The sequence below is a fragment of the Haplochromis burtoni genome, unplaced genomic scaffold (genome assembly GCF_018398535.1).
Source record: "Haplochromis burtoni strain Fernald_Lab_line unplaced genomic scaffold, NCSU_Asbu1 Contig_10, whole genome shotgun sequence".
NCBI classification, from domain to species: Eukaryota; Metazoa; Chordata; class Actinopteri; order Cichliformes; family Cichlidae; genus Haplochromis; species Haplochromis burtoni.
In genome coordinates, this window is record NW_024582371.1 from 1193829 (window position 1) to 1218461 (window position 24633).

General features: G+C 41.8%; 1 protein-coding gene across 3 annotated transcripts in view; it reads left to right on the forward strand.

The window, feature by feature from the left end:
• Positions 1–21002, forward strand: part of pdlim7 (PDZ and LIM domain 7) — a 32885-nt gene extending 11883 nt beyond the window's left edge. For all 3 annotated transcript variants that reach the window (XM_042228868.1, XM_042228869.1, XM_042228873.1), the window contains exons 4-11: positions 2666–2693; positions 3493–3689; positions 13749–13801; positions 13981–14224; positions 16733–16913; positions 17006–17126; positions 19512–19627; positions 19962–21002. In XM_042228868.1, the coding sequence (XP_042084802.1) occupies positions 2666–2693; positions 3493–3689; positions 13749–13801; positions 13981–14224; positions 16733–16913; positions 17006–17126; positions 19512–19627; positions 19962–20048 (1027 nt within the window). In that variant the 3' untranslated portion in view covers positions 20049–21002. The remainder of the gene's footprint in view (positions 1–2665; positions 2694–3492; positions 3690–13748; positions 13802–13980; positions 14225–16732; positions 16914–17005; positions 17127–19511; positions 19628–19961) is intronic.
• Positions 21003–24633: the final 3631 nt, after the last annotated feature.

The following is a 24633-nucleotide window of genomic DNA, read 5'->3' on the forward strand; positions in this document are numbered from 1 at the left end:
GAAGGATCAAACGTAATCATTCAAGGACCTAAAACCTTCAGAAAATGAGAAGTATTGACTTGTTAAGTAACAACGATGGGCCGGCTGCTGTCATGGGACTCATTTTGATTTTGTGATCCTCATAAGTAAGATGAAAATGGCTGTGTTAACGTCTTCGCTTTATTGTTCCTACCAAGAGACTCGACTCTTTAATTCTTACAAATCTTCTTTGTGCGTTTAGTTGAATCCGAGCAGCCACAGGTCATTTATCAGGCTGCTCAGAAGGCAGAGCCATTACGTGAATGAATAGAAGGGAGATTTGGAGATATGTTTATGACATATTGTTTCAAATATTCCAGGTTTTCTTGCATTCGTACAACATAATAGATTTGGGTACTTGGCTTTCCCGCTCTTGTTTCCCTTTTTATAATGTTGATCAGCGTGTTGCTGGACATTAACCTGTATTTCTAAGCATTTTAAGCTCTCTTTCCTTAATTGGACAACCACTTAAATTGGGGTATAATGTCCAGGAATAAAAAGACTTGCTACATCCTGTTGATGTGTTATCAGATCAGTCTTATCATTCATTAAATTATAGTGTACATTACATTCTCCTGGCACTTTATTTGGTATACTTTGATCGTACTGGGTTGGGCCAGATATGCCTTGAACAATAGTTCATGGTTCAACAAGGTGCTGGACACATTCCTCAGATTTTGCTCCATATTGACATGATGCCATCACACAGTTTCTGGAATACTTTTTTTTTTTTTGGCTGCACATTCACGATGTCTACACTGCTGCTCAGTGGATATTTTCTCTTTCTGCTTTCAAAGTCACTTAAATCACCTTTTTGGTGCTCGGTTTTAACTCCAACAGGTCGTTTTGACCGTGTCTACATGCCCATATGTACCAAGTTGTCGCCGTCTGATTGGCTAATTAGATATTTGCATTATGGTGCGGTTGAACAGGTGTGCCTAATAAAGTGGCCGGTGAATGTAAGCAGTATTGCACTGTGGATATGGATGTCAAAATATAACGTTGCTTTGTATTTGAAAAATATCTGTTTAATTTAAAAATGTGGCTTCGCAGGAAATGGTGTAATATTTCGACAGAACAGTAACAGGTCAGCGTGTTTACTTTTCTTGCACTCTGTGGTTTTTCCTCCTCCATTTCTCGTCTCCTTGTGGAGTCCGGCTTTTGTAAACATTTCACATTCTTCTTCCCATGACTCCCCAGTCTCCTCTCTTCATCTCACCCCGTCCGATTGTTATTATATTGTAAGACAAGCAAATATTGTTTTCCTGAAACACTTTTCAGAGACGAGCTATTGTCAGTCTTATTTATTCGTATCTTGGCTGCCATCCACGGTTTCTTTTTATGCCTAGAGAGGAGGACAGCTGCGCGATGATGAGATACGGTCTATTGTTTGGTTTGGCGTCTCATTTTGTTCGACACCAATGATCATCTTGTTTAATAGAAAAGGTTTTAGCTTTATCCTGAGCCTTTTTATGGGGACTGGAATCCTCCAAAAAATATGTCCAGTAGAGTTTCACCTTCACAGGAAAAACATCCCACAGCATCCACGGGGACACATTCGACTCATATTTTAGCCGGCCGCTGGACTGGAGGCTTGTTTGGAGAATGTTGGTGAAGTGTGCAAAGTTGATTACAGTATCATGGGAGGTTTTTGTTATTTCTAACTTTATCTAAGATCAGCTTGAAAGCTAAACGTGCATCAGCTAAGATAAGTGACCCATGAAATGAGGTGGGAAATGATCTCATACACCGTGCGTATTCGGTTTCAGCACAAGCAAACTGATTTCTTCCAAAAACACAGATGAAATCATCTCCATATTTCTTCATTTTAGTCCACCTTGCCAAATTAAACGCGGTAACAAAAGGGTCATGGCACGGATTCCCCGTGTCCCAGATTTCAAATGTGTCTCATTAACTTGTCAGCCTAGCTAAGGTGAGCTCAAGCACTGTGTCACATCGATTTGTCTTCCAGAAATGTGACATGAGCAGACATGTCAGTATGCCTTCCCCTCGCTGCCCTGTCTATCTGCTCAGCCCTGTTGTCATTCTGTCTTAAACACTGCTCTATTAGCGGCTGAGCAGGCAACAGCATGAGCGGTTATTATTTTCTGTGTCACAGGAAGCGCGGCCCATTGTTTTTGTTGGTGATTATAGCCTCAAACAATGAGTAACTGCAGGGTGGATTCATTCTGGCTTAACCCTATTTGAGCTTTGTGCAGCGTGTAAGCGCTGGTCAAAGGGTGGCGGTGATTTATGTTCAATTATTTCAGGAGGAAACAGAAGTGTAAAGCCGGCCGCCTCCATGTTTAATGCGTAAAGATATATTCTAATAATCGTGTGCTCTGTCGGGGGCGGGGGACACCGCAGGGATGTTAATCCTGGGAGAAGCTTTAAGACCTGAACAGGACTGATTGACCCGCTGTATTCTCAGCTCTCTTAATAAGTTTATTAAAATGAAAATCCTTTTTTTCTTTTTTCTTTGTGAATGTTAAAACAAAGTACAGCACACAAACTGTAAAAAATTAAACACATTTTTCCAAGTTACCTCTTACGATAATTTGAAGTAAAACTAGTGGAAATATAATGAACAATAAGCACATTTTTTCTGACGTGTTGATTTTTTTTTTCCCCCCCTCTTTCTCTTTAGACCCTCCAAAGCGGGTGGAGACCAGAAGGTAAGCCTGCATTTATCTGACTCGCCGAGCTCACCTCAGCGTGGACACTCTGGATGGTTTGGCATGGTGTGCTGTGCTGTGACAGTTAAATTCCAACTTAATTGTTACTCACAGTTTTTCGTGTCACTTTGTGTTCTTCAATTTCATCTGAATCACCTGCCTTGTCAAGCTCTCACAGAGTCCATGCACTCTGCATTAGCCAAGCATCAGCAGGTTGCAAAATTAGCAGTTTGCTGGGCAGTTGTCGCTGATGCATTTGGAATTTCCCGCACAGTCCCTGATGCCAGATAAATACTGACGCTTTAAGACTGTGGAGTCGCCCGGCCAGCTGATCAAACTGAACGGTTTTTAGAAAAGCAGCCGGCACATGACACAAACGCAGAGTCACTGTTCTATTTTAATAGTTGTTTATTTTCTTGCTGCAGTCCATGCACAATACTCAAAGAGGAAATCTCATTAGTGAGACACGTCAGTTATAGACGACAATTTGAGCATTTTCATTTTAGCAGCAGTAGCAGATTACATTGGCCAGCAATTGGCCGACTGCCAACACAAATAAAATCTGTGTTCACACTTCTTAAGCATTTTTTTTTTCCATGTGTAGAGAAAAGCCCGGAGGCTTTTGACAGAGCCGCCGTCGCAGTACAGAGTAATCTTTTTGCTATAATGAAATATTGGGACTGCGCTGGAAAAGCTTGGGCTTGTGCGACGGCAGATGGAGTTCTCTGTGCGTGTCACAAACGTCTAACTGCATGTCGTGCACTGTGCTGCATTGTCTCCTTCTCCCACACCCTCACAGGACTCGCTTGCTACAGCTTCTGTTCCGCCAAAGTACTCCTTTGCCCCGAGCACGACCATTAACAAGATGGCGAGGCCATTTGCAGCAGGTGGTGCTAGTGCCAACTCAGGACCTGCTATTAAACCTGTGGCCTACTCTCCTAAACTCAACACCCCGCGCTCACAGGGGCATGCCAGTACACCCCAGCCACAGAATGGGTAGGTGGATGAATAAACGCTATTACCATTGGAACCGCAACGTGACTAATGTGGTTTTAATGGCATTTTTCTGACGTCTCATTATTCTTGTTTTAAACTTAAAAAGAAAATAATGCCTTTAGGAATTTAAAGAATTTAGTCCAATCAGTGCTGCGGTGTGGTGCCAAAGTGAAGTCACAGATTTTTTACATTTTCTTTTAGGGCACGTTAGAGAAAAGGGAGGAGAGCAAATGCAAGCTGACTCACTGTGGAAATCCAATTATTAACTGTGCCAATAATTTGTCTAAACCTAGGCTAATGCTAAACGCAGCAGTAGTAGTTGCTGTTGTAGATTGTGTCCTGATTAAGTCTGGTGGTGTTTGTATAGCAGGAAATGTTTAGCTGAAATATGCAGTTCCAGCTGTGGATGAAAGAGAGCTGCAGTGAAATCTATCAAGATGACAGAGAAGTATTGGGATTGGTTATATGTGCCAATAATCAGTCACAGTTTCACAGCCATGTTAAACTCTGTGTTCTTTGGAGACTGTAGATCCTGTCACGAGTTTTTTCTTTTTCTGCATTGTTTAATCTTTGTTCCCGTCATCCTCATTTTGTGTGTTTAACTTAATCTGTTTACTCAGTCACTTTCCTTTTTACGTCTTCTCTAACCTTAGGACGGGGAAAAAAACGAACATCATGATTTAAATCTTTAAGATTTATACAAAGACTTTGTTTAAGGCTGGATTCGAGTATAGATTAGAATGAGTAATCGACAGTGGAGGTGAGTCTTTAGGAAATGATTGCAAGTCGGTGTAATGTGTGGGAGAGAAAAGCATTGATGTTGTTTTTAATAGTGGGACCTGAAAAGAAGATGCGAAATATTTCTTGCAAAATCATTTCTTTCTTATAACAGATTTTCCATTTCAGCAGATGGGTTATTGATCGAGCGTGATTATTACTCGTCTCTTGCATCTACAGTTAGCAGAATGAAATATGTAATGTTCGACAGATGCAGTGTGGCGCTTGACATTATGATTCTGATGCACAAATCTCACACGCTAATGCTGATCGAGCTGTCACCGAGTCCTGCTCAAGGACACTTCGGTACGTGGAATAGCCGGCCTCTGCATTTACGGGATAATCTGCTGTACCGCCTGAGACGCAGATTCCCAGAAACAATTTGATGTAGTTTGCTGTAAAAGTGAGCCTTTGACCTTGAAATGTTCATTGCTTTTTTTTTCTTCTTTCTTTAACCCGCTGAGTTTTTAATATTTTTTTTTCCCAAGTATTCCTGCAAGAAATGTGTTTTAAATGATCCGGAAAGTAGAAGTTTGGCATGAAATGGTCTGTAAGGATAGGCCGGTCCAGTTCCTTTTAATTTGGGTCATGGCAGCGCTCCGTCTCCAGCCGCTGGTGAGATGTGGTCTGTTGCTGTATTTAGCCTCATACATTCTGTTGGTTTCCCAAGCTTTTCCTGCTCTGCTTTTCTTCTTCTTCTTTGTAAAATCAACTTTTCTTGTTACTCTGCAACACTAATTCCTCTTGTCATGTTTGAAAAGAGTTGAGCGTAATCAAAACCACCAGGTTAATCTGGTGAGGACGTCATCTATTCTTTGATTCTCCACAGTTAATAGTTGGATCCAAAAAGCTGTCTAAGCCCGACGTGTTAGAACAGGTTTAGCATTGTGTTGTTTGGACAGAGTTACCAGTAATACGTCACTGCTGTAGCATTTATGATGAGCAGATCCCTCTTGTGCTCCTGTTGCCCGTGAATGAGGCCCAATGGCACAGAAATTAGGTTTAATTTTCCTTTCAAAAGGCTACAGCCGTGTACGTACCTCTGTGAGGCGTTTGTGTACGGGGATGAGAGGAGCAGGAAAGCAAATGTTTTGTGCCAGTCTGCTGAGTCCTTTTGGGTCAGGGTGACAATGGATGATTTGACAGTCAAACAATGCCGTCCTTCTTCCTCCTCTCACAGAGCCTGCTGACAATAGCAGCATATCTCTACACACCTCTCGCATGGTTTCTGCATTTTGCAATGTTTTTGATCGTCTGTTGTGTGAAACCTTAGTCGTGTATAGACGTGCTCAGTTTCTCCTCCCCCTGAAATCTTAACTCTAACCTTTTTCCCACTCTTTTCTTTTAACTCCACAGATGGAAGCTCATTACAAGTTAGTATGTTTCTTTTCTTGTTTTCATTTGCAGTCAAGTGTGTGTGTGTGTGTGTGTGTATATATACACTTTTATAAATTGGCATTCACACTTTGTCTCATGACAAAGCTGTGCACAGCCTGATAGTAGTTCGGTTGCATGTCTTTACTGGGTGTGACTTCACAAAACTATTGTATTAGGATAACTTAATTTAAAAGAAGAATGCGAGACGAATATTGTGCACATTTTTAATTAGCCTTAAAGTCAGAGACCCCAAAAAGGAGAATGAAGTTGCAGTTTATCTCCTACTTCACAGTTAAACTATTTCTTATTAGATTGCAGTCTGTGCAAAATAAGAAATATTGTCAAATATCGCCTTCCATCTTCTCGTTCCTATGGTAACTTCACGAGCCTAGTGTTTACGTGCTCTTTGGTCTAATCCACAGGGGTGAAGCAACTTACTATGATGATATCTACCAACAGTCCAAGTAAGGGGCAGCTGCATGGTGGCTGTGCGGTCGGCTTTGTAGGCTAATCTGGCTGTTTATGTAAAAGCGAGAAAATGCTGATGCCCTTTTGTTAGACTGAGTGACTGTGTTTACAGAGTGAGGATGGCAGTTCATTAATGACTGTGTCTTTTGATATTTCTCTCGCTTGTTTACGAACGCATGCTGCAGTTGACCTACAGCTGTGCTTAAAATGAGCAGCTTAAAAAGCATTTCATTTGAGTGATTAAGTTGTTTATGAAAAATAAATGCCTCTCCTTTTAGCTTTTTTCCTCTTCACATAAAGCCAGAAGTGAAGTGAAGTGGCTTTTCTTGCGCTGATTCTAATGACAGTTATGAGTATCTTCCGTTTATGAGCTTCTGCCGTGTCCCCATGAGAAATCTTAGTAATGGGTGTCCATTAGTGCTGTTATTGCGTGACTCTGATACTAAGCGTTCCTCCATGCGTTTGTGTGAGTGGGTAGTCCCTGGATGTGATTGTGTTAACCACACCTGCTGTGTGCTCCTGCTCCTGCTGCTGGGTGTGTGTGCGCGGCAGGCACGGCCTCAGGGTGGAGAGCATCCCCTGTTTTATTCCCAACGACCGCAGCAAGAAGAGGCTGATTGAGGACACTGAGGACTGGCAGCCCCGCACTGGCACCACCCAGTCTCGTTCCTTCCGCATCCTGGCTCAGCTCACAGGCACCGACTTCAGTAAGTCAGGGCCTAAGACAGAAGTGATGGACTGTTACAGCAGAGAGTAATGGGTTTGAGGGGTGGGCCTCTCTGTTAGTCAAGATAAGGTGTAGGATGGGGGGCTGTTACTAAACGGTTGATGTGATTTGATCTCTGGGACTGAGTGTGACAGCAAGAATGAGTGACATAGAAAAGGTGGATGAGGGGTTTCTTCATTTTTCAGCTGAAGAGAGGTGGCTGGTGTTTTCACTGACATGTTTTTGTTTTTTCTACCCTGACTGTAACCAGTCTGACAAAGGAAGAAACTGCATAGCTAAATATAAGGAATATCATTACTTATTCTGAGGTGTGTGTCAACATTTGTATTAGTGAGGCATTCTGATGTGTGTCTCTCCTGGATCTCTCAGTGCAGGACCCAGATGATGAAAACATGAAGAGGTCCAGGTAAACGGATTGTCATTAATGTGACCGGTCACGTGTTTGTGTTTGTACACTTGCATATGTGGAAGCCTCAGCTTGGCAGTTACTTTGAAAAAAGAAAAGGAACAAAAAAACCCTCTCCTGTCAGTGTAGTTTAAATCGTGCAGCTCTGCCTCTGTGTACCACCACATTGAATAAAAACAAGACGGATCTGATTTAAGTGTAGACCTGAAGATCAACTTAAACTGGTTTAACAGAATCATTACACTGATCATTCAATAATTAGACTTTTTGCAATGTTTACAGTGAGATGGGATCATCATTATAAATGTGAGTTTACTCATTAGAAAGTAGCAGGATACAATTTATGTGCGCAGAGCTGTGTTTTCTGCTGAGATTCAGTCAAATGCTGCATAACTGTTCATGAATGGCCAAGTTAGGTCACCTGACCTCGGCTAAACGTAGACGAAACTAAAAGTAGAAAACCCCACAAAGCTGCAGCGACTGAAGGCAGTTGTAGTAAAGGCCCAGAAAAGAATCTCAAAGGCGGAAACGTGGTATTCGGGGATGTTTATGGTTTCCAGATCCTGCCTTAAAAATGATGCTTCCCAATTTGTACACATACCTAAATTGGGCCTGTAAAGGGATGGTACTGAGGCATTATATTTATATTAGTGATTTTTAGCGTTAATCTCGTTAAAATGATGTTAATGTCACAACCGCATTAACGCTGCAAATCTCCGTTAGCCAGGTGTCAACGGGTTAGCGCAGTTAGCTCGTTAACGCGTTAGCACCGTCCAGCCCCACTCACGGGGCGATTCCCGCTAAATTGCTAACGGAGATCTGCGGTTATGGCGTTAACGTCATTTTAACGAGATTAACGCGACAGCACTAATTAATAATGAAAAAAAAGGTTTCTGATCAGTGTCTGTTAAACTCGTTGAATTAAAGCTAAAAGTCTGCACATCCTGACTGTACGATCCATGGTGGCGTTGTACAGATATAGCAACCATAATTTTGCTGCTTTGAACATCAGCATGCCCGGTGTGTTTTTGTTCATAGTGTGGTTTTGTTGTTGTTTTGAGTCTGCTCAGTAGCATAACATATTAACTTTTTTGCTGTGTTGCTAAAATGCAGATGGGAAGATTTGATAGTATTTTAATTTCTGATTTCTACATAACTGGAGCCATCGTCCAATTACCTTGGTGCATGCAGCAGCAGTATGCTATGTTCCTCAAAAGTCCCCTTTTATTTTAATTAGTAGATTAGCAGGTTCCTTCTGTTTCCATACTTTTCTAATCGTTATATTTAAGAGTACTAAATGTCATAAATGTTACTACTACATCCCTCTGCTTTTTTCTTCTTCAACTTTTCACTTTGTGCACTTTACTCCCTTTTCTGCTCCATCCCTCTCATCTCATTTATTCTCTCCCCTGCAATCTGTTTCCTTCCTGTCTATCTCTCTTTCATATCTGTTTTTGCCTGCGGTCAGGGAAAAGTTCCTCACTGAGATTCAGAGTCCCCGCTATGCCCGTCTGAGGGATTGGCACCACGACAGGTCTGCTCGCGCCCTCAATATTAAATCCTGAGCGACATCCTAGACGCCCTGGGACGCAGAGCCCAGCCAGAGCCGGCTAGCGATAGCTACACTGCAACGACTACGTGATAAAGACGACGAAGATAGTGGACTGTCTCCTGGCAGTTAACAAATTCACCTCCTTAGATGCAGATGGACTGACAAAGAAATTTGGGGAAGCGAAGAAAGGCAAAAATATAAGAAACTTATCCTAGATGACAAAACCCTAAAGTGGAACCTTGCATACTGAGCCTAAGCATAAGATCTCCCTCTGAAATTCTGACTTGATGATTGTTGACAACACTGTGGACCATTGTGTCTGTAGCCCTATTTTCCATTTCACACTGCGTTACTCGGAGTAAACTGGTGGAAAGGTGGGGAGGGGGTCTCGGCGGTGGGAAGCACTGTTCTTTCTTCTTTGATTGTGAAGTTCAGACCCTCCTTTTGATCTCTGTCTGTCTCTTTTGCTGCCTGTTTACATTTATTGAGTTTTCATCTTTTAGAGTTCTCAGTTTTGATCCCCTCTTCTAATAGGCTTCTCGCACAATTTAAAGAAAAAAAACTGTACTTTTTTTTTTTTTCCTGCTGTCATCAAAAATATATAAAACATCTGGAAAAAAAAAGCAACTCTTGTTCTCTGTCCTTCTGTGTTTCTTTTCTTGTTTACTTTAAGCTTACAAGGGCATATCTCTCTAACAGTTCTTTCCTTTTTTCCCCTGCTGCCAAGTCACAATTGCTTTACTCATTGTGTGCTGGACAAAAAGTGATTATATAGAAGCGAGGCTTTATTCAGTATTTATGCAGGTTGGAATTAATGGGATGTCTTAAAGAGCCAGGTTCAAGGTTTACTTTTATTGCCCCTGAGAGAAAATTGTTGTGCATTCGGGCATAAAAAAACCCAACAAATGTGCATACTCATTTATAAAGTGCTGAGATGAACGGTGAGGAAAGTCTGTCTCGAGTTATTTGCATTTTCCTGAAATGCGAAAAAAAAAAAAAAAATGTAATCCTGAAGCGCTATAGGTTTTGACACCAGACTAAAACAAATGGGTTTGGTAGGTAATGACTTTTCATCAGTAGTATTTCTTGTAGTAATGTTTCTGGATGTATAAAATCCATAACATCTATAGTGAAGGACGTCTATAAATCCCATTTAAAAATGTCCACAGATGAGATGATTTAGAGCTTGAGGATACAGCTTTAAACCCTTTTGCTGTGCTCACACTCACACATCTGACTCATGCTTATACTTTGTTTCTCGTGCTGTCCAAACAAATCTCATGTCATGTAAGGGGTGTTATATAACATTAATAACTGCTGCTTTATGAGGGAGAAATGGTTGGTTAACCAACGCTGGTCCATAAACATCAAAATTCAGCTTGATTGGTCTGAAGCGCACAGACCCAGGTGGAAGACGAAGATAAATTATTAGCACATACTGACAGAGTTTTTATAATTTGGCAAATAATTCGTTTAACAAATGCAGCAGTAGTGAGGAGAGCAGATTTATGTAATGAGCTTGTAGCACACTCACTGGAAATGCCTTCCTGGTACCTGATTGGACCCAGTGTTTTCCTTCAGATCCTTACTACTTTGTGCTTATAGACTCAACAAGGTGCTGGAAACATTCCTGGGAAATCTTGGTCCATACTGACATGACAGCATCACACAGTTGCTGCAGATTTTTCTTTTGGCTGCAAATCTATGACGTGAATCTCCTGTTTCATCGCACCTCGAAGGTGCTCTGTTGGTTTGAGATCTGGAGGTCAGGTGATCTGGCCGTGTGAGTACAAGGAGAAAGCAGTTTGAGATGGATATGAGCCATCGGAAGATGAATAGTTTGTTCATACAGGACATGGTCAGCAACAATGATCAGGTAGGCTGTGCTAGAGGCCTCTAAGAAAATGTCCTCCACACTGTTACGCCACCACCCGGCTGAAGCATTGATACAAGACTGGATGGATCCATGTTTTCATGTCGCAGCATAGTCAGAGACTGATCAGTCCTGGCAACATTTTACCGGTCTTTTGTTTCCAATTTTTGGCGACACGTGCATACTTTTGTAAAAGTGCCTGTTTAAGTTGCTTGTTGCCTTCAACAAAACATTTTTGATGCAGAGAACTGCTGCTTACTGGATATTTTATCTTTCAGACCATCTTCTGTAAACCTCAGAGATGGTTTTGTGGGAAGTTCTGGTAGATCTGAAATACTCAGACCGTGCTGTCTAGCACAAACGACCATGATGAATTCAAAGAAATCTAAATTGCCTTTCTTTCTCTTTCTGATGCTCAGTTTGAACTTCAGCGGGTCATCCTGACCATGTCTACAAGGGTAAATACATTCCGGTGCTTCCATGTGATTGGCTGGTTAGTTATCTGGATTAAAGAGAAGCAGGTGTATCAAATGAAATGGCTGACAAATGTGTTTTAATGTATAGTGAAGTTGGAGGTATTACTAAGTGACTAATTAAGAAAAATTAGTGGAAAACTAGCTAGAGTAGGAATGTATCCAGACCAATGTGCTAAATTAGACAAGTTAATCGAGTCAAGCATCAACTTGTAGAGAAATTTCAACTGTAAGAGGATTTCAGAGGGGGAAAAAATCAATGTGTAAAAATATTACTTTATATCTGTAGAAATAACAGTAAGCAGGAAGATACTGAAGAAAGCTTTGTGCAAAGCTTAGATGTGAAGAGCCAATAGGAATGAGGTTTCTCATTCAGCCCTCCTAGGCATGTGCCACCACTGTCGCACATGGTTTTTAGTCACATTCGACTTCTTGCAAAGCTGCATCACCTTTACCTCCTCACTGGGTGGAGGGGTGACACATGTCAGAGGCTTGTTGCTCCATGAAAAATCAAAACCTGCTATTTCCTTTGCCGGATGCTGAGCTGCCAGCAAAGTTCTCTGCTTTCCTCGTTGCTCAGGTTGATGCATCCCACAGGAGTGGATACCCAAAAAGGGGGGAGAGAAAAAAGAGAAACCGGTACAGATGAATCTAAAATCAGAGCTGCAAAGGATGAACAAGAAAAGTGAAAGGAAATGCTCCAGTCAAAAGCTAAATAAATAAATAAAAAAATCCCGTCTGCACAACCTCTGATAGAGAAAATGTGCACCTGCATCATATCAAGCCTCTTGCTGAGCAGGGAGGAGGAGGAGGAGGAGGAGGAGGGGGTTTGAAAGCAGGGAAAATGTCAAGGATAACGCAATCTAGGCTGCTCCAGGTGGGAAGAAGCCGACATAGAGGTGTAGTGCAATTTGCACCTGCAACATTCATCATAGTGAGGTGCAGCAGAGAGAAGAAAGAAACCTCATGGTTGCGAGACAGCCGAGCCATCGGCCTTTCAACACCTACGGGCAGCCTGGCAAGGGAATGTAGCCGGGGCAGCGGTGTTGAATAGGAGTTTGTTTTGTCAGTTGTTAGGTGAGGTCCCAGATGTGAGGCTTGTCAGTGTGTCTGTGGAGTGGAGGGCAGCTGACCCATGGTCTGTGAGTCACACACGGGCAGAAACAGCCTCTGTCCTTTGTTTGACTCCATCAGCAGACATCCTGCTCATCCAGCCTTCTGACTTCCTCTTACGCATTTTTCTTTCTTTCTGCGGGTTCTTTGCAAAAATCTCATGGTAGGAGGTCTTGCTATCCTTAATTTAGAAAGATTTAGCTTTCTTACTGTCACTAGTCCTATAAGCCAGATTCTTGGTATTGCAAAGGGATTTAATGTTCTTTATTATTCCAGAAATGGCAGACGGCTTTTAGGCTTTTTTTTTTTTTTCTTGCTAGATTGCTCCTAGCTGTAACTTCTGCCTCTGTAGCTCCAGTTTTTTTTTTTTCTCGTGTATTTATGTTTGGCGACATAAATAACATTCTTTCATATACAGACTTAACCTGATAAAGGCACAACTATGGGATGAGGTTGGTGCAGGGTAATTGATTTCACAATCTTTCATTTTCTTTACGCTAATGAAAGGGGATTTCATCTCCTTTCATTAGTGTGTTTTAGATGGCACAGTTGATGATGTAAACACGATAGATGCCTAAGGTGCTGTTACAATCCCCGCCCGGTTCTTTTTCTCAAGATAAAAGTCTCCAGAGCTCACTGTCTTGTCTCAGAAGTTGTTTTTCTGTCTTCCGTCAAGATTTGAAGCTTTTTCTGAATATAGTGACGCTTGCTGCGGGTAACAGATCTTTGAAATGTAGAAAACGCTTTATTTCAACACTCCTGCACATGCAAGCTCTAAGCGAAACTCTTCCGCACCCAAATCTGAAAGCGACTGAGTTTCCAGTCGTCTAACTTTTGCCTAACTTTGAGCGACGTCAGCCGGCCTGAGGAGATGTTGGTGTTTCTTATGCTTTCATGAGAGGCTGCGGCTCTTGAACAGCAGGGCGATGACGCTGAAATCACGTTCGACTTGATTGATTTTTGAGTCATGATAGAAACTGCTCACTGTTGCTCTTTGATACTGGTGAAATTTCAATTATTGTGCTGCTTTCAGTTAAATCTAATACACTGAATCAGAATGTGTGATCACAACAGGTGGGGGCACCACGCTACCCTGTTAATCCCAATTAATATTAATAATGATGCTTGGAATCATTCACACACAAGGTAATCCGTGGCACAGCATAATGGTGACAGCTTAGCCATGGCAGGAGATATCCAAACATGGCATCCATTGAGAAGTAACTATAGTTACTAGGTGTGTGTGTGTGCGCGCATGTCTACCTTTTCTAATTAGTCATTTTCTCCCCACAGCCTTGAGCCAACTCCCTCACCTGCCAAGGCCCAAGCAGCAAATAAACCAGATGGTGAGTTTCTTCTCCTGCTGATGCGTTAAAAAGAGCCCCAGCAGCCTCCGGGAGAGGCTGCGCTAATCGATTCTAAGTCTTAAGTGTCAATACAGCAGCAACAACGCGACACTCAAAGTTGTCACCACAGACATCTGTTTGAAGGGTGGATTGTTATGGGATTTTTTTGTGGTGTGCAGAATCGACAAGTGCCGCCGCCGCACCAGAGAGTTCTGCTCCTTCCTGCCGACCGCCGTGGGTCTCGGACCCCAATTTTGCCGACCGCTTTCACCCAGACAAGGTCAGCACCGTCGTGACCCAGCACCAGAAGCCAGCCCAGCCCACGCCTATGCAGAGCCGCAGTTCCATCCTGCAGGCTGCACAGCAGGCGCCGGAAGACAGCGGGAGGACCCCCATATGTGGTGCCTGCAACAAAATCATCAGGTGAGGCTGCACCGCTGCTACACACAGGCTGATTCTTTTTTTTTTTTTTTTTTTTGAATTGAAAGTCTTTATTTGTTTATTTACGGAGCCCCGCAGGGGACATGGGAGAAAAAAATAGGAAAAAAATAAGACTAGACTTTTGCGAGATCTCGCAAAAGTTTTAGCCGCATTCTTCGGAGGCCGCCAGCTCGAAGCCGACCGGGAGGTCGAGGCACGATGTGCCGGGAAAGCGGTGTTCCTCCCGGCTGTAGTAGGTCTCGACCTCCCGTTAGCTTCGAGCTAGTGGGTGTCAGATCTCCAAAAACGTCGGAGCTCTTTTGCAAATATGTGATGTCTTGTAAACCGAGCAGGTATCTGACGTTTACACAACTACATTCACGCCTCAAAATATCTTAAAAGTGTATTTTGTGACCCAGAAAGAGTAATATTACAACTAAGTAGCTGCCGCCATTGTTGGAGTTTTGCGAGATCCGAGTTTGTTTTGCGAGATCTCGCAAAAGTCCGTCTTAATTTTTTTTTTTCTCCCTAATTTTTTTTTTCTCCCATGTCCCCTGCGGGGCTCCGTATTTTTAACATTTAACACCATAAAACAGAAAAAAAAAGAAAAGAAAAGCGCAATATGGTAAACTTTGTATTGGTATTTCAATATATACGGTACACCAAAAAAAAAGACAATAAAATCAATTCTTAAGTATTCCATTACTGAGTGCCTACACAAACATACAATGCAGCAAGCATAAAATTTAACTAAAGATAATTGCCCTGACCAAATAAATTCCAGCCATCTCAGCCAAAAACACGTCCCCATGATTTGTCAAAACCCTCCCTATCATCATTAATCCTAGCCAAGAATTTTTCATACGACACCATTTTCAGCATATTTTCTTTCCACCTATTATATTCTGGAGGAGATGGTTCCTTCCATACACTGAGAATAACTCGAGCCGCTGCGATCACCCCCACCTTTATAACCACAAAGTCATATTTTGAAACCCCAGGTAATACTGACCGATCCCCTAATAAGCACAGTCTTGGTGACAGGGGTATCATCAAACCAATCCACCTTCCTATTTTGTCCAATACTTTTTGCCAAAAGGGATAAACTTTCCCACATTCCCAAATAGCATGCATAAATGTCCCTGGATCTGAACTACATTTCCAGCATATATTACTGGGACTGATTCCCATTCTATAAAGTTTGGACGGAGTGAAGTACCATCTGTGTATTAATTTATACTGAGTAAATTTACCCCTGGCCTCTCTTATATATTTATCAGAGAATGACAAAATTCTACACCAGTCTTCTTTAGAAATTGCACAACTCAGATCTCTCTGCCATATAATCCTCAAGTTTTCACATATCTCTTTTTTTGGATTGTTAAACAGTTTGTAGAAAACAGCTGCTCTATGTGCTGTACTGGACAATTCTAAAAACTCCACCACCATATTTGAGCTTTGAGTAAATTTTCCTTTGGTAATACAATCCCTTATTTGTAAATATTTCCAAAAATTATTTTCTCTTATCAAACCATATTTTTGGGTTATTTCAACGAATGACATAAACACTGCCCCTGAGTAAAGATCACTTATCCTGTGTATGCCTTTGACAAGCCATTCCTTCCAGAACACTGTTTTTCGCCCAATCTGTACAGCAGTGTTGTTCCATAGCGAGGTATAAGGTTGTCTTAGATGAGATGCTCCACACATCTTGTGCACCTCTACCCAGACAGCTTTAGAATACCCAAGCACTGGGTTATTATGAAAGTCTTGTCCATTAATTGCTGAGCCCTGTGAGAGAACATCCAAGGGTGTAAAAGGGGCTCACTAGTTCCTGTTCGATCTTCATCCAGCTCAGCTCAGAGTCCGAACCTGTCCAGTGCTTGGCCAGTCTTGACATTTCAAAAGCTAAATTACACAACTTCACATTTGGGAGGGCCATTCCCCCAATGTCTTTAGAGGCCCACATTTTCTTTATATTCACTGTTGGCTTCTTGTTATTCCACAAAAAATCTTTAATTAACTTCTCAAATTGACTAAATATGTGTAAAGGAATTCTTACAGGTACAGATTCTTTTTAACTCGAGCGAGGCTCTCTGTGTTTGCTCCTTGGAGGCTCCTGTTAGAGATGACAATTTAAGACTCTTAATATTCGCGACACACTGCCTGTCTGCAGCAAATTAAGCCAGTCAGCATATTTCACAGAGTGTGGAGACATCTTGTTATCACTCAGAATAACAAAGAAACTCTGGTTGATATTCTGGTCACCATTGCAAACAAAGAGCTTTTATTCATTAATTTTTGAGTGAAGACTCAAATTCTGGAAAACCTAAAATTTGTCTTCAGCGTTTGCTCACATTTCACACAGTCTAGTGTATTTTTGCTGAGTGCCTTTGGATCTTTTTTTTCAGTCCTCTGTTGAAGCTTTGGATTATTTAGCCAATTTATATTTAAAAAAAAAATCCCTATTTATGTGTTACTAAGTCTTTTTTTTTTTTTTCTTTTCTCCAGGGGACGGTACCTGGTGGCACTGGGACGGTCTTGGCACCCGGAAGAGTTTACATGCTCACAGTGTAAGGCGGTCCTGGAGGAGGGGGGCTTCTTTGAAGAAAGGGGAGCCGTCTATTGTACCAAGTGCCACGATAACCGATACGCTCCGAACTGTGCCAAGTGCAAAAAGAAGATCATAGGGGTACGAGCTTCTGTCGTATCCAGCAAAATCAAAACAGCAGTTTCAAAGTTTTTTAAAAAAGTTAACCTTTTTCTCCCCCCCCCCCCAATCAGGAAATCATGCATGCACTGAAGATGACTTACCATGTTCAGTGTTTCAAGTGTGCAGCCTGCAAGAATCCTATCAGGAATCAAGCCTTTTACATGGAGGAGGGTGAACCCTACTGTGAGAGAGGTGAGTAACTGAATCATTGCAGTCCAGACGTACTATACTTCCTATATTGCATACCTGAGCAATCTAAATGCAAATGGTTATTGTGTAAGAGTTGGAGAAGGTACAAAAAACAAAGACCGAAACGGCTCTTTTTGGAGCCACATTCACAAACTGATGCTACTGCTTCACATCCTACATGAAACAACACCAATGCTGTGACACAGTCGATTGTCTTCCAAGGGCCAGGGGAGGATACATACAACTATTCTGATTGGTAGTGATGGCTATGATGTCCTCTGTTGTGTAAAATATGGGGTGAACTCACACCTAGTATAAAAAGCTGAATTCCAATTGAAGCTAGTGTGATTTTACACATCCATTTCCCCTATAGGCCAGCAGGGGGCGACGTCTCTCAGCTTGACAAAGAAGTCAGTTTCTGTAGAAGTGCATGGGAAAAAATGAGTGTACTTCTGTCTTGATTAATGAGCTCTGTAACCACTTTCCTAATGAGTTTTTCTTCTGAATTGCTAGTTTCAAGTCTTATTTAATACAGCTCAGTGTTCACTTTGTAAATTATGGTTCCATTTAGAGTAAAATAGACGATAAAGCAGGGCAAGCTTTAGGGCATCACTATTTCACCATTAACAAGTCGCTACCATACGAGCGTGCAGTATCCTGAGTTTGAGTCTGATCCAAAAACCATAACATGCAGTCTGTGCTTCAACTGTGCTCCAAAAGATGGTAAATGTCCGCCTTTCTTTTACGATTTCATCACTCTTTAGGACAGTTTGATTCCAGACTCGCGTGTCTGGTGAGAAAAGGTTAGTTTACTTATAATAAAGACCTCGGTCATGACCAAATGTGTAGTTCGACTGTGTTTTCTCTCAAGGACTCTGTTCATTCATTCAAACAATACAACACTGAAGGCTTCACAAAACATAAAGGCGTCACCATGGTGAAAAATCCTCTGCTGGAAATAAAAGCAGTCGCATTTATGTCGTTCTAAGGAACAGTTGCTACTACTACAACTACTAATAACTGCAACAATGACAGTAGTCAGTTCTGCTGAGCAGATGGAAGCACCCACAGAAACCTGTGCTTTAATAAAAAGTTTAATTCTAAACCCGAGTCCAAGCCAGATAGCATTTGCCTGAGCGTGCTGAAAATCCGAGTGTGCAGATCAATTAGTTCCAGCGCCGACTGAGAACATCTCGACTCATGTAAGACGCCCCGTGACTTCACACGTGGATCGAGCCCGATTATAAATCTGCACTGGTCTCAAGTCCACAGATGAGACAGAGCAAGCTGACACCCACAAAGCACGTTTTAAATGGATGCTACAGCTCGGCCCACGTCATAGACGTCGGGGTACAAAATCTTTAAATTCAGCCAGTGCATGAATCAGGTGTAGCGTGCATTTTGTGATAAAATTGTTTCCTCTCTACAGTGCATCCTCTCCAGTCTATCTGAAATAATTGTGATTATTTCCTTTGTAAAAGTCAAACTATTTCTGACACGTTTTGTCAAACATTTTAGTATTGCTGTGGGGTTTGGCAGAAACCTACATCGAGAGTCTCCTGGCACATGCCGCAGTCAATCATAAAGTGTGATGTTTTCATCTGCTGTAATCTATTTAGCTCCAGTTTACTTCATACATACCCCTATTGGGTTTTATGAATGGTGCGTGCTCTTCTATTATGATATAAATGACTTAGCGGGGCATCTGACGTGGATTGCTGCTTTATCAGAGGCGAAGCCAGAACCTGGGTACTCATATTCTGAATAATGCCTTCAGCTCTGATAAACATTCTGCTGCCTCAGCATCTTTCAGGGATTGTACAGCTCTCACCCACTCACTCTTGAGAAGCAGCATTATAACCTGACACCCCCCCACCCCGCACCCCCCCGAGTCCTTGTGATGAAAGAGACTGGCAAATCCAGTCAAGTATCTGGAGCAATTTCCACCTCATCCTAATCCCACCCCTACACTCTGGAAAGGCACTAATGTACAGTGGGTGGACACAATAACACAAACAGTATAGATATCAAATGGCCAATAAGAAGAGGAGCCGGCATTTGGCATCAAAGCAGCTCTATACGTCTTTATTTTACACCGTTCAGTCCCTTAAGTGGTTGCGTGTAGCGTGTAGTGAGGATTGCTCATCTCGGAGCGGCAAACAGCCTCCACTTCTTCTTTTAAAGATGAAAGATGTGGAAAAGGATTTCAGTCTCTACGGATCCTGTAAAGGTTAAGCGATGTTTACAAACGGCGATTGCGGAGGCCGGGGCGATTCCTTGGCCTGATGCGGGCAACGATAAAAGCTCTTTTGAGTTAAAAATGTAATCTTATATTCACCTTATCTTACATTTCTTCTGCTCGCCACCCCTCCTCCCCCTCCTCTCCAGACTATGAGAAGATGTTTGGCACCAAATGCCATGGCTGTGACTTCAAGATTGATGCCGGGGATCGGTTTCTGGAGGCCTTGGGCTACAGCTGGCACGATACGTGCTTCGTCTGTGCTGTAAGTCATTTTGATGGATATAGCTCCTTGTGGGCTCTCTTTGCCCCCGTATCTCGCAGCTGTCCCAGTACAATGGTACCTGGAGAAAAAAATTTGCCTCCATGTCTGGACCTCAAGCTTTCTCTCTCTCTCAGCCTGTCACCTGCAGTCTATCACTCTCTATATCTCTCTCATTCTGTGAAGAAAACTGAAAGCAAATGCAGTCAAGTAAAGCTTGCTCTGGCCACTAGAAACTGTGTAAATTCACATCAGCAGTGTTGAAGTCTGATATCTACTCTGCCCTCGTTTCCCAATCCGTCTCTCTCACTTTGTGTGTCTCCTTTCATCTTTAAAGCTCTGCCAAATCAACCTGGAGGGGAAGACGTTCTACTCGAAGAAGGATAAGCCCCTGTGCAAAGGCCATGCTTTTGCTCCAGTGTGAGAGAGCGAGGCGCATCTTCAGAAGAAGGAGCACTGCTCTCTCCCTTCTCTTTACCCCCTGACACTTCCGTAGACGCACCACATCCCTTCTTGCCACACACCTTGTTAAACTAAGTCCTTTCTCTCTGTGCTGCAGACTTTTTGTTCTTGAGGCTTAATGCTGGCTGCACGTACCGTCACTTTACTCTGCTGTTAGGAGACTTCTGATGGCACTGCCTCTAATGCCAAATGCTGTGTTGCATAACTGGAAGGAGTCGAGGAATTATGTCACGCCATCGGTAACTTTTTGACTTCCAAGTTGTTTTTAGGTCATGAAAAAAATGTCACCGCAGGTCACGTCGATTTGTAGTTGTTAGCGGAGTAATCTCCCGCCTCTGTTCTCCTCGTCCTTGTTAATTCAAGTCACCAACTTGAAGGAGTCATTGAGCCTCTAATAATCTCTCATATTGCAGTAATGATCAAGCAATTCTCTTGCACTAAGTGTAGTGAAGTTCTGGCCCCATACAGGACCCCAGCCCACTCATCGGCTCTCACTGCAGCGCCCTTTAATGTAATGGGGGGCCAGTCAAGCAGAAAAGGAGGTGTCCATTTCTGCTTGACTGGATCTCCTCCACAGAATCACTAACTACTTATTACTTTGACTCTGGCAAGTCAGAGCGCATACTCCAGCTTGAAGAGTCATTTAGAATGATGTAGTAATTAACCCATTTTTAATCGTCATACACGCGGGTGATGGAGATTGATTTTTAACTTTCCCTTTGATTTGACGTTTTTTTTTCTTTTTTTTTTTAAATGAGACAAAGTAAGTCTTTAAGTGTTCCCCATGTCACTGTGATATTCTTCCTTAGAGTACTTTCAAGTCACTGAATCTGTATTTATATTGCTTCAAAAGTGGCCTGTAAGTGTTGTTTTTATTGCAGCTGAAAGTTTCAAATAAAATTATTTAGTAATTCCATGTGCCAGGTCATTTTGTTTCTCTTGGAAACACTCCCATCTGTAACAGTTTTTAAAATTGTCAATTGCCATCTTTGCTCTTTTTTCCAAAACCCTGCTGAAGCCTTTGTATGCTCCTTATAAATATAATCAACAAAGTGATACTGAAATAAGTGGCATTTTATCTTAACTGGTAGGTAGCCAGGTGCTTAAAACATCATTCTTGCTGGAATAGCTACATTTTGTTTAGGTGAGAAGCTCCTCTTAAAAGCTTAGCATCAGCAGTGGTAGCAGTGGGTCAGCAGCTAGCCTGCAGTCCAGAGTTTAAAAAAACAAAAAACTGACGCCAAAGGTGAAGCTCACAAATGGATGTTTCTTGTTGTTTTTAAACACTCCTTGGTATAATGACGCATATCTGCAACTCTAAAGCGTATTATCTTCTTTTAATCTTTAACCATTGGAGAGCGCTAAGCTAGCCATTTGTACCTTAAGCTAGGCTAATTGTTACAGACTTTAGCTCAATGGTTATGTGTCATGGAGATGCAAGATGAGGGTCCTGAGATGATCAGAGGTTTTACAGTTCATGAAATGTTGCACACTTTTTTATTTTTTAAGACCAGTGGTCTCAAACTCCAGTCCTCGAGGGCCGTTGTCCTGAAACTTTTCCTTGTGTGCCTGTTGCAACACACCTGAATACAATTAGGTCATTCACAAGACTATAGAACTGCATGCTGAGGTGCCATTTCAGCCATTTGATTCATGTTACAGCAGCTCATGAGTGAATGAACATGGTGCAAAAAATGTACTTTTAGAAGTACTTTTTTTCAAAACCCTTATTTAAATTTACTTGAGTTGAGTTAGGGGCTGCCACCTCAGCATGCAGTCAAGTTCTAGAGTCTTACTAATGACCTACTGATTTTACTCAGGTGTGTTGGAACAGGGACGAATAGAAGCTCAAGGACTGGAGTTTGAGACCCCATTTTGGACCATTACCATTTAGAGAGGAATCCTCCAACAGCGTCCTGAAATTTTACAGCAAAATCTGTCAGGGAAAAAGATTTCCCTTGTGTATATATATATTTTTTTTCCATCAGATTCAATTGGTGATTCTGTTTGTTTATATCCTGGTCACCACAGAAATTAGTGAGTTTAGATACAGCTTTAAAGTAAATCCCCAGCTACGTGCCCAGAGGTGTTTTAAAAATGGATGCCAAGCTGTAAAACCTGCTTCTTTGTCTGAACCATGCATTGATTATGACATGTGCCAAAAATGTATCTTTGATCAAGTGAGCAAGTTCAGACTACGAAACATTTTAGTTTGAATATTTTAATCAGCTTTTCTGGCTCAACTTCAATGCAGGATGAGGCAGTAGACCAGTGGTTCCTCAAACTGGAAGACAAAGGATTATTGCTGGTGGGGTGTAGATAACCAGGGGGAAATATACAGATTGAAAATAAACTGAATAAATAATTTTTGTAGGGCAAATAACTTATTTGCTCTGAAACTCTTGGCTTTTGAACAGAGTCATTATAGTTCTGTTTTCTACTTATTTTGTTTGGAGTTTTCTTTTTTCCTGGTTTAGTTTGAACTTTCAGTGTTATGAGCTATAAGGAGGGTATTTCTCAAATCTAGTAAAATCAGCACCATTTCACAACATAAGGATTTTCTCCAGCTACTCCAGTTTCCTTCCACAGTCTAAAGCCATGCTTGTTAGCTTATTTGACCTTAGGTGTGAATAGTCATCTGTGTTAGCTATGCAATAGACTGGCGACCTGCCCTCAGCGTACCCTTTCCTCCGATGACAAGCTCCGGAGTAAGTTTAATAAAAAGGTGATGTACGAAGGTCATACTCAATGAGTCATACTATTCAGTGAGCCCTTGTGTGCGAGCACAGTCATCCTGGAAGAGACATCAGGACAGAAATGTTTCATCATAAGGTAAAAATGATGACTCAGTAGTGATTGACATTGACATTTCCATCTCAGGGGACAAGATGATCCAAACTATGACAGCAAAATTTCCCACACAGAACCACTGGATCCCTTCACCGTAGCAGGAAAGGCTCCAGGTTAATCAGCCAAAAAGCTTTGCATTTAATCCCATGGCAAGAAGAACAACAGACGCATTTCATAAAAGATCCAACTCTCAAACTAGAGACACCTTTTCAAGTAAAAGATCCAGGCCTTGATTTAACAATATATAATTTATTTACAACAATTTTCGGATTGAATTACTATACATACCTTTCTGAAATGTCATAGATAGATATATATACATAAGGCCAAGTAAATACTTGAAAGCACTTAGAAACGAATTTCCAAAATTCTACCCACAAATCCATATCATTGTCCAAAAAAGTACAGAAAATCTCCCTTAGCAGAAGTTTTTCCATCGCCACAAAAGTTTCGACAACAATTTACATTAACGATAGGGAACACAAAAAAAGGTTAAAAACAAAGGAACATAAAGGAGGATTATACAATTGCATAAGCGCTGTGGCATGTAATAAATACAGCATTTTTGACTTGCAGAAAGGCAAGGAACATTGAATCAAGGAACTAAAGAGAAAAAACCATTCACAAGTACAGAAGGCTATTGTTCTTACTTCAAAAAGAAAACAGTTTAGTAAGAGTGACGGGGAGGTATGCACACACCCAATCTCTCTCACACACACACTCAAATACATCCTTGACACTGAATAGTAATGAGTGACACAAAAAGTACAGTGCTGAGATGTTACATTTCTCCCCATAACACAGGGGTGAACTGACAGTATAAACCCTTGAACAAAGCTTGTATGTTACTGACACATACTTACACAGAATTATCAGGCCTGGGTTTTCTCTCAAACTGTATTCATCGCACACACACGCGCACACACACTGAGTCATAGCAGAATTGTTAGATTTGTCGGATGAGCTAGATGTGAAGATAAGATGCTCAACATCCTGGCGGCTGGTGAATTACATTACTGAAATGTGCTTAGGCAACATATCCAAGACGATGACGGAGGGGGGGTGAAGAAACACACACATGCGCTCTGACTGTACAGCTGCCGTGGCTCATCTAAACGTGCCGAACCGACGCCCTCACTCTCCAATTAGCCACGCAGCCCGCGCGGTGACTCGTTAAGCACAAGTGACAGTTTCCACCTTGGATTTTTAAATGCTTAGTTACAGAAATCATCAGGTGCGCAGAGTTAAGGACGAACAAAACGTCGACAGAAAGCTTTCCTGTGAAACAGTCTCGAAACCCTTAACACTGCAAATAGTCTGCTAGATCGCCAAACAACAGTATATAGGCAAACACGTCACGGTTTTAGACTTGACAAATGCTGCGCCAGTTAAGTGTCTTTTTTGGCTTCATATTAAAATATAATTTACATTTGTTTACAAAGTGATAAGGTGACACAGAGTACTGCGTAAACAAACTGCATTGAGATGCCTTAAAATGAGGGGAAAAGGAAAGACAATGAAAGAGACAGCTACTCTAGAAAACAGTGGATTCGTGGACACAGCGTGAGGATGCGGTGGCCCTCGAAATGATATTCAGAAAACTTTGGTTAACAATTCTGCTGATATACAGTATGCAAAGTGACAGCACACGGCTGGTATAGAAAAGTATTTACAAATTATGCACGGCGATCTGATTC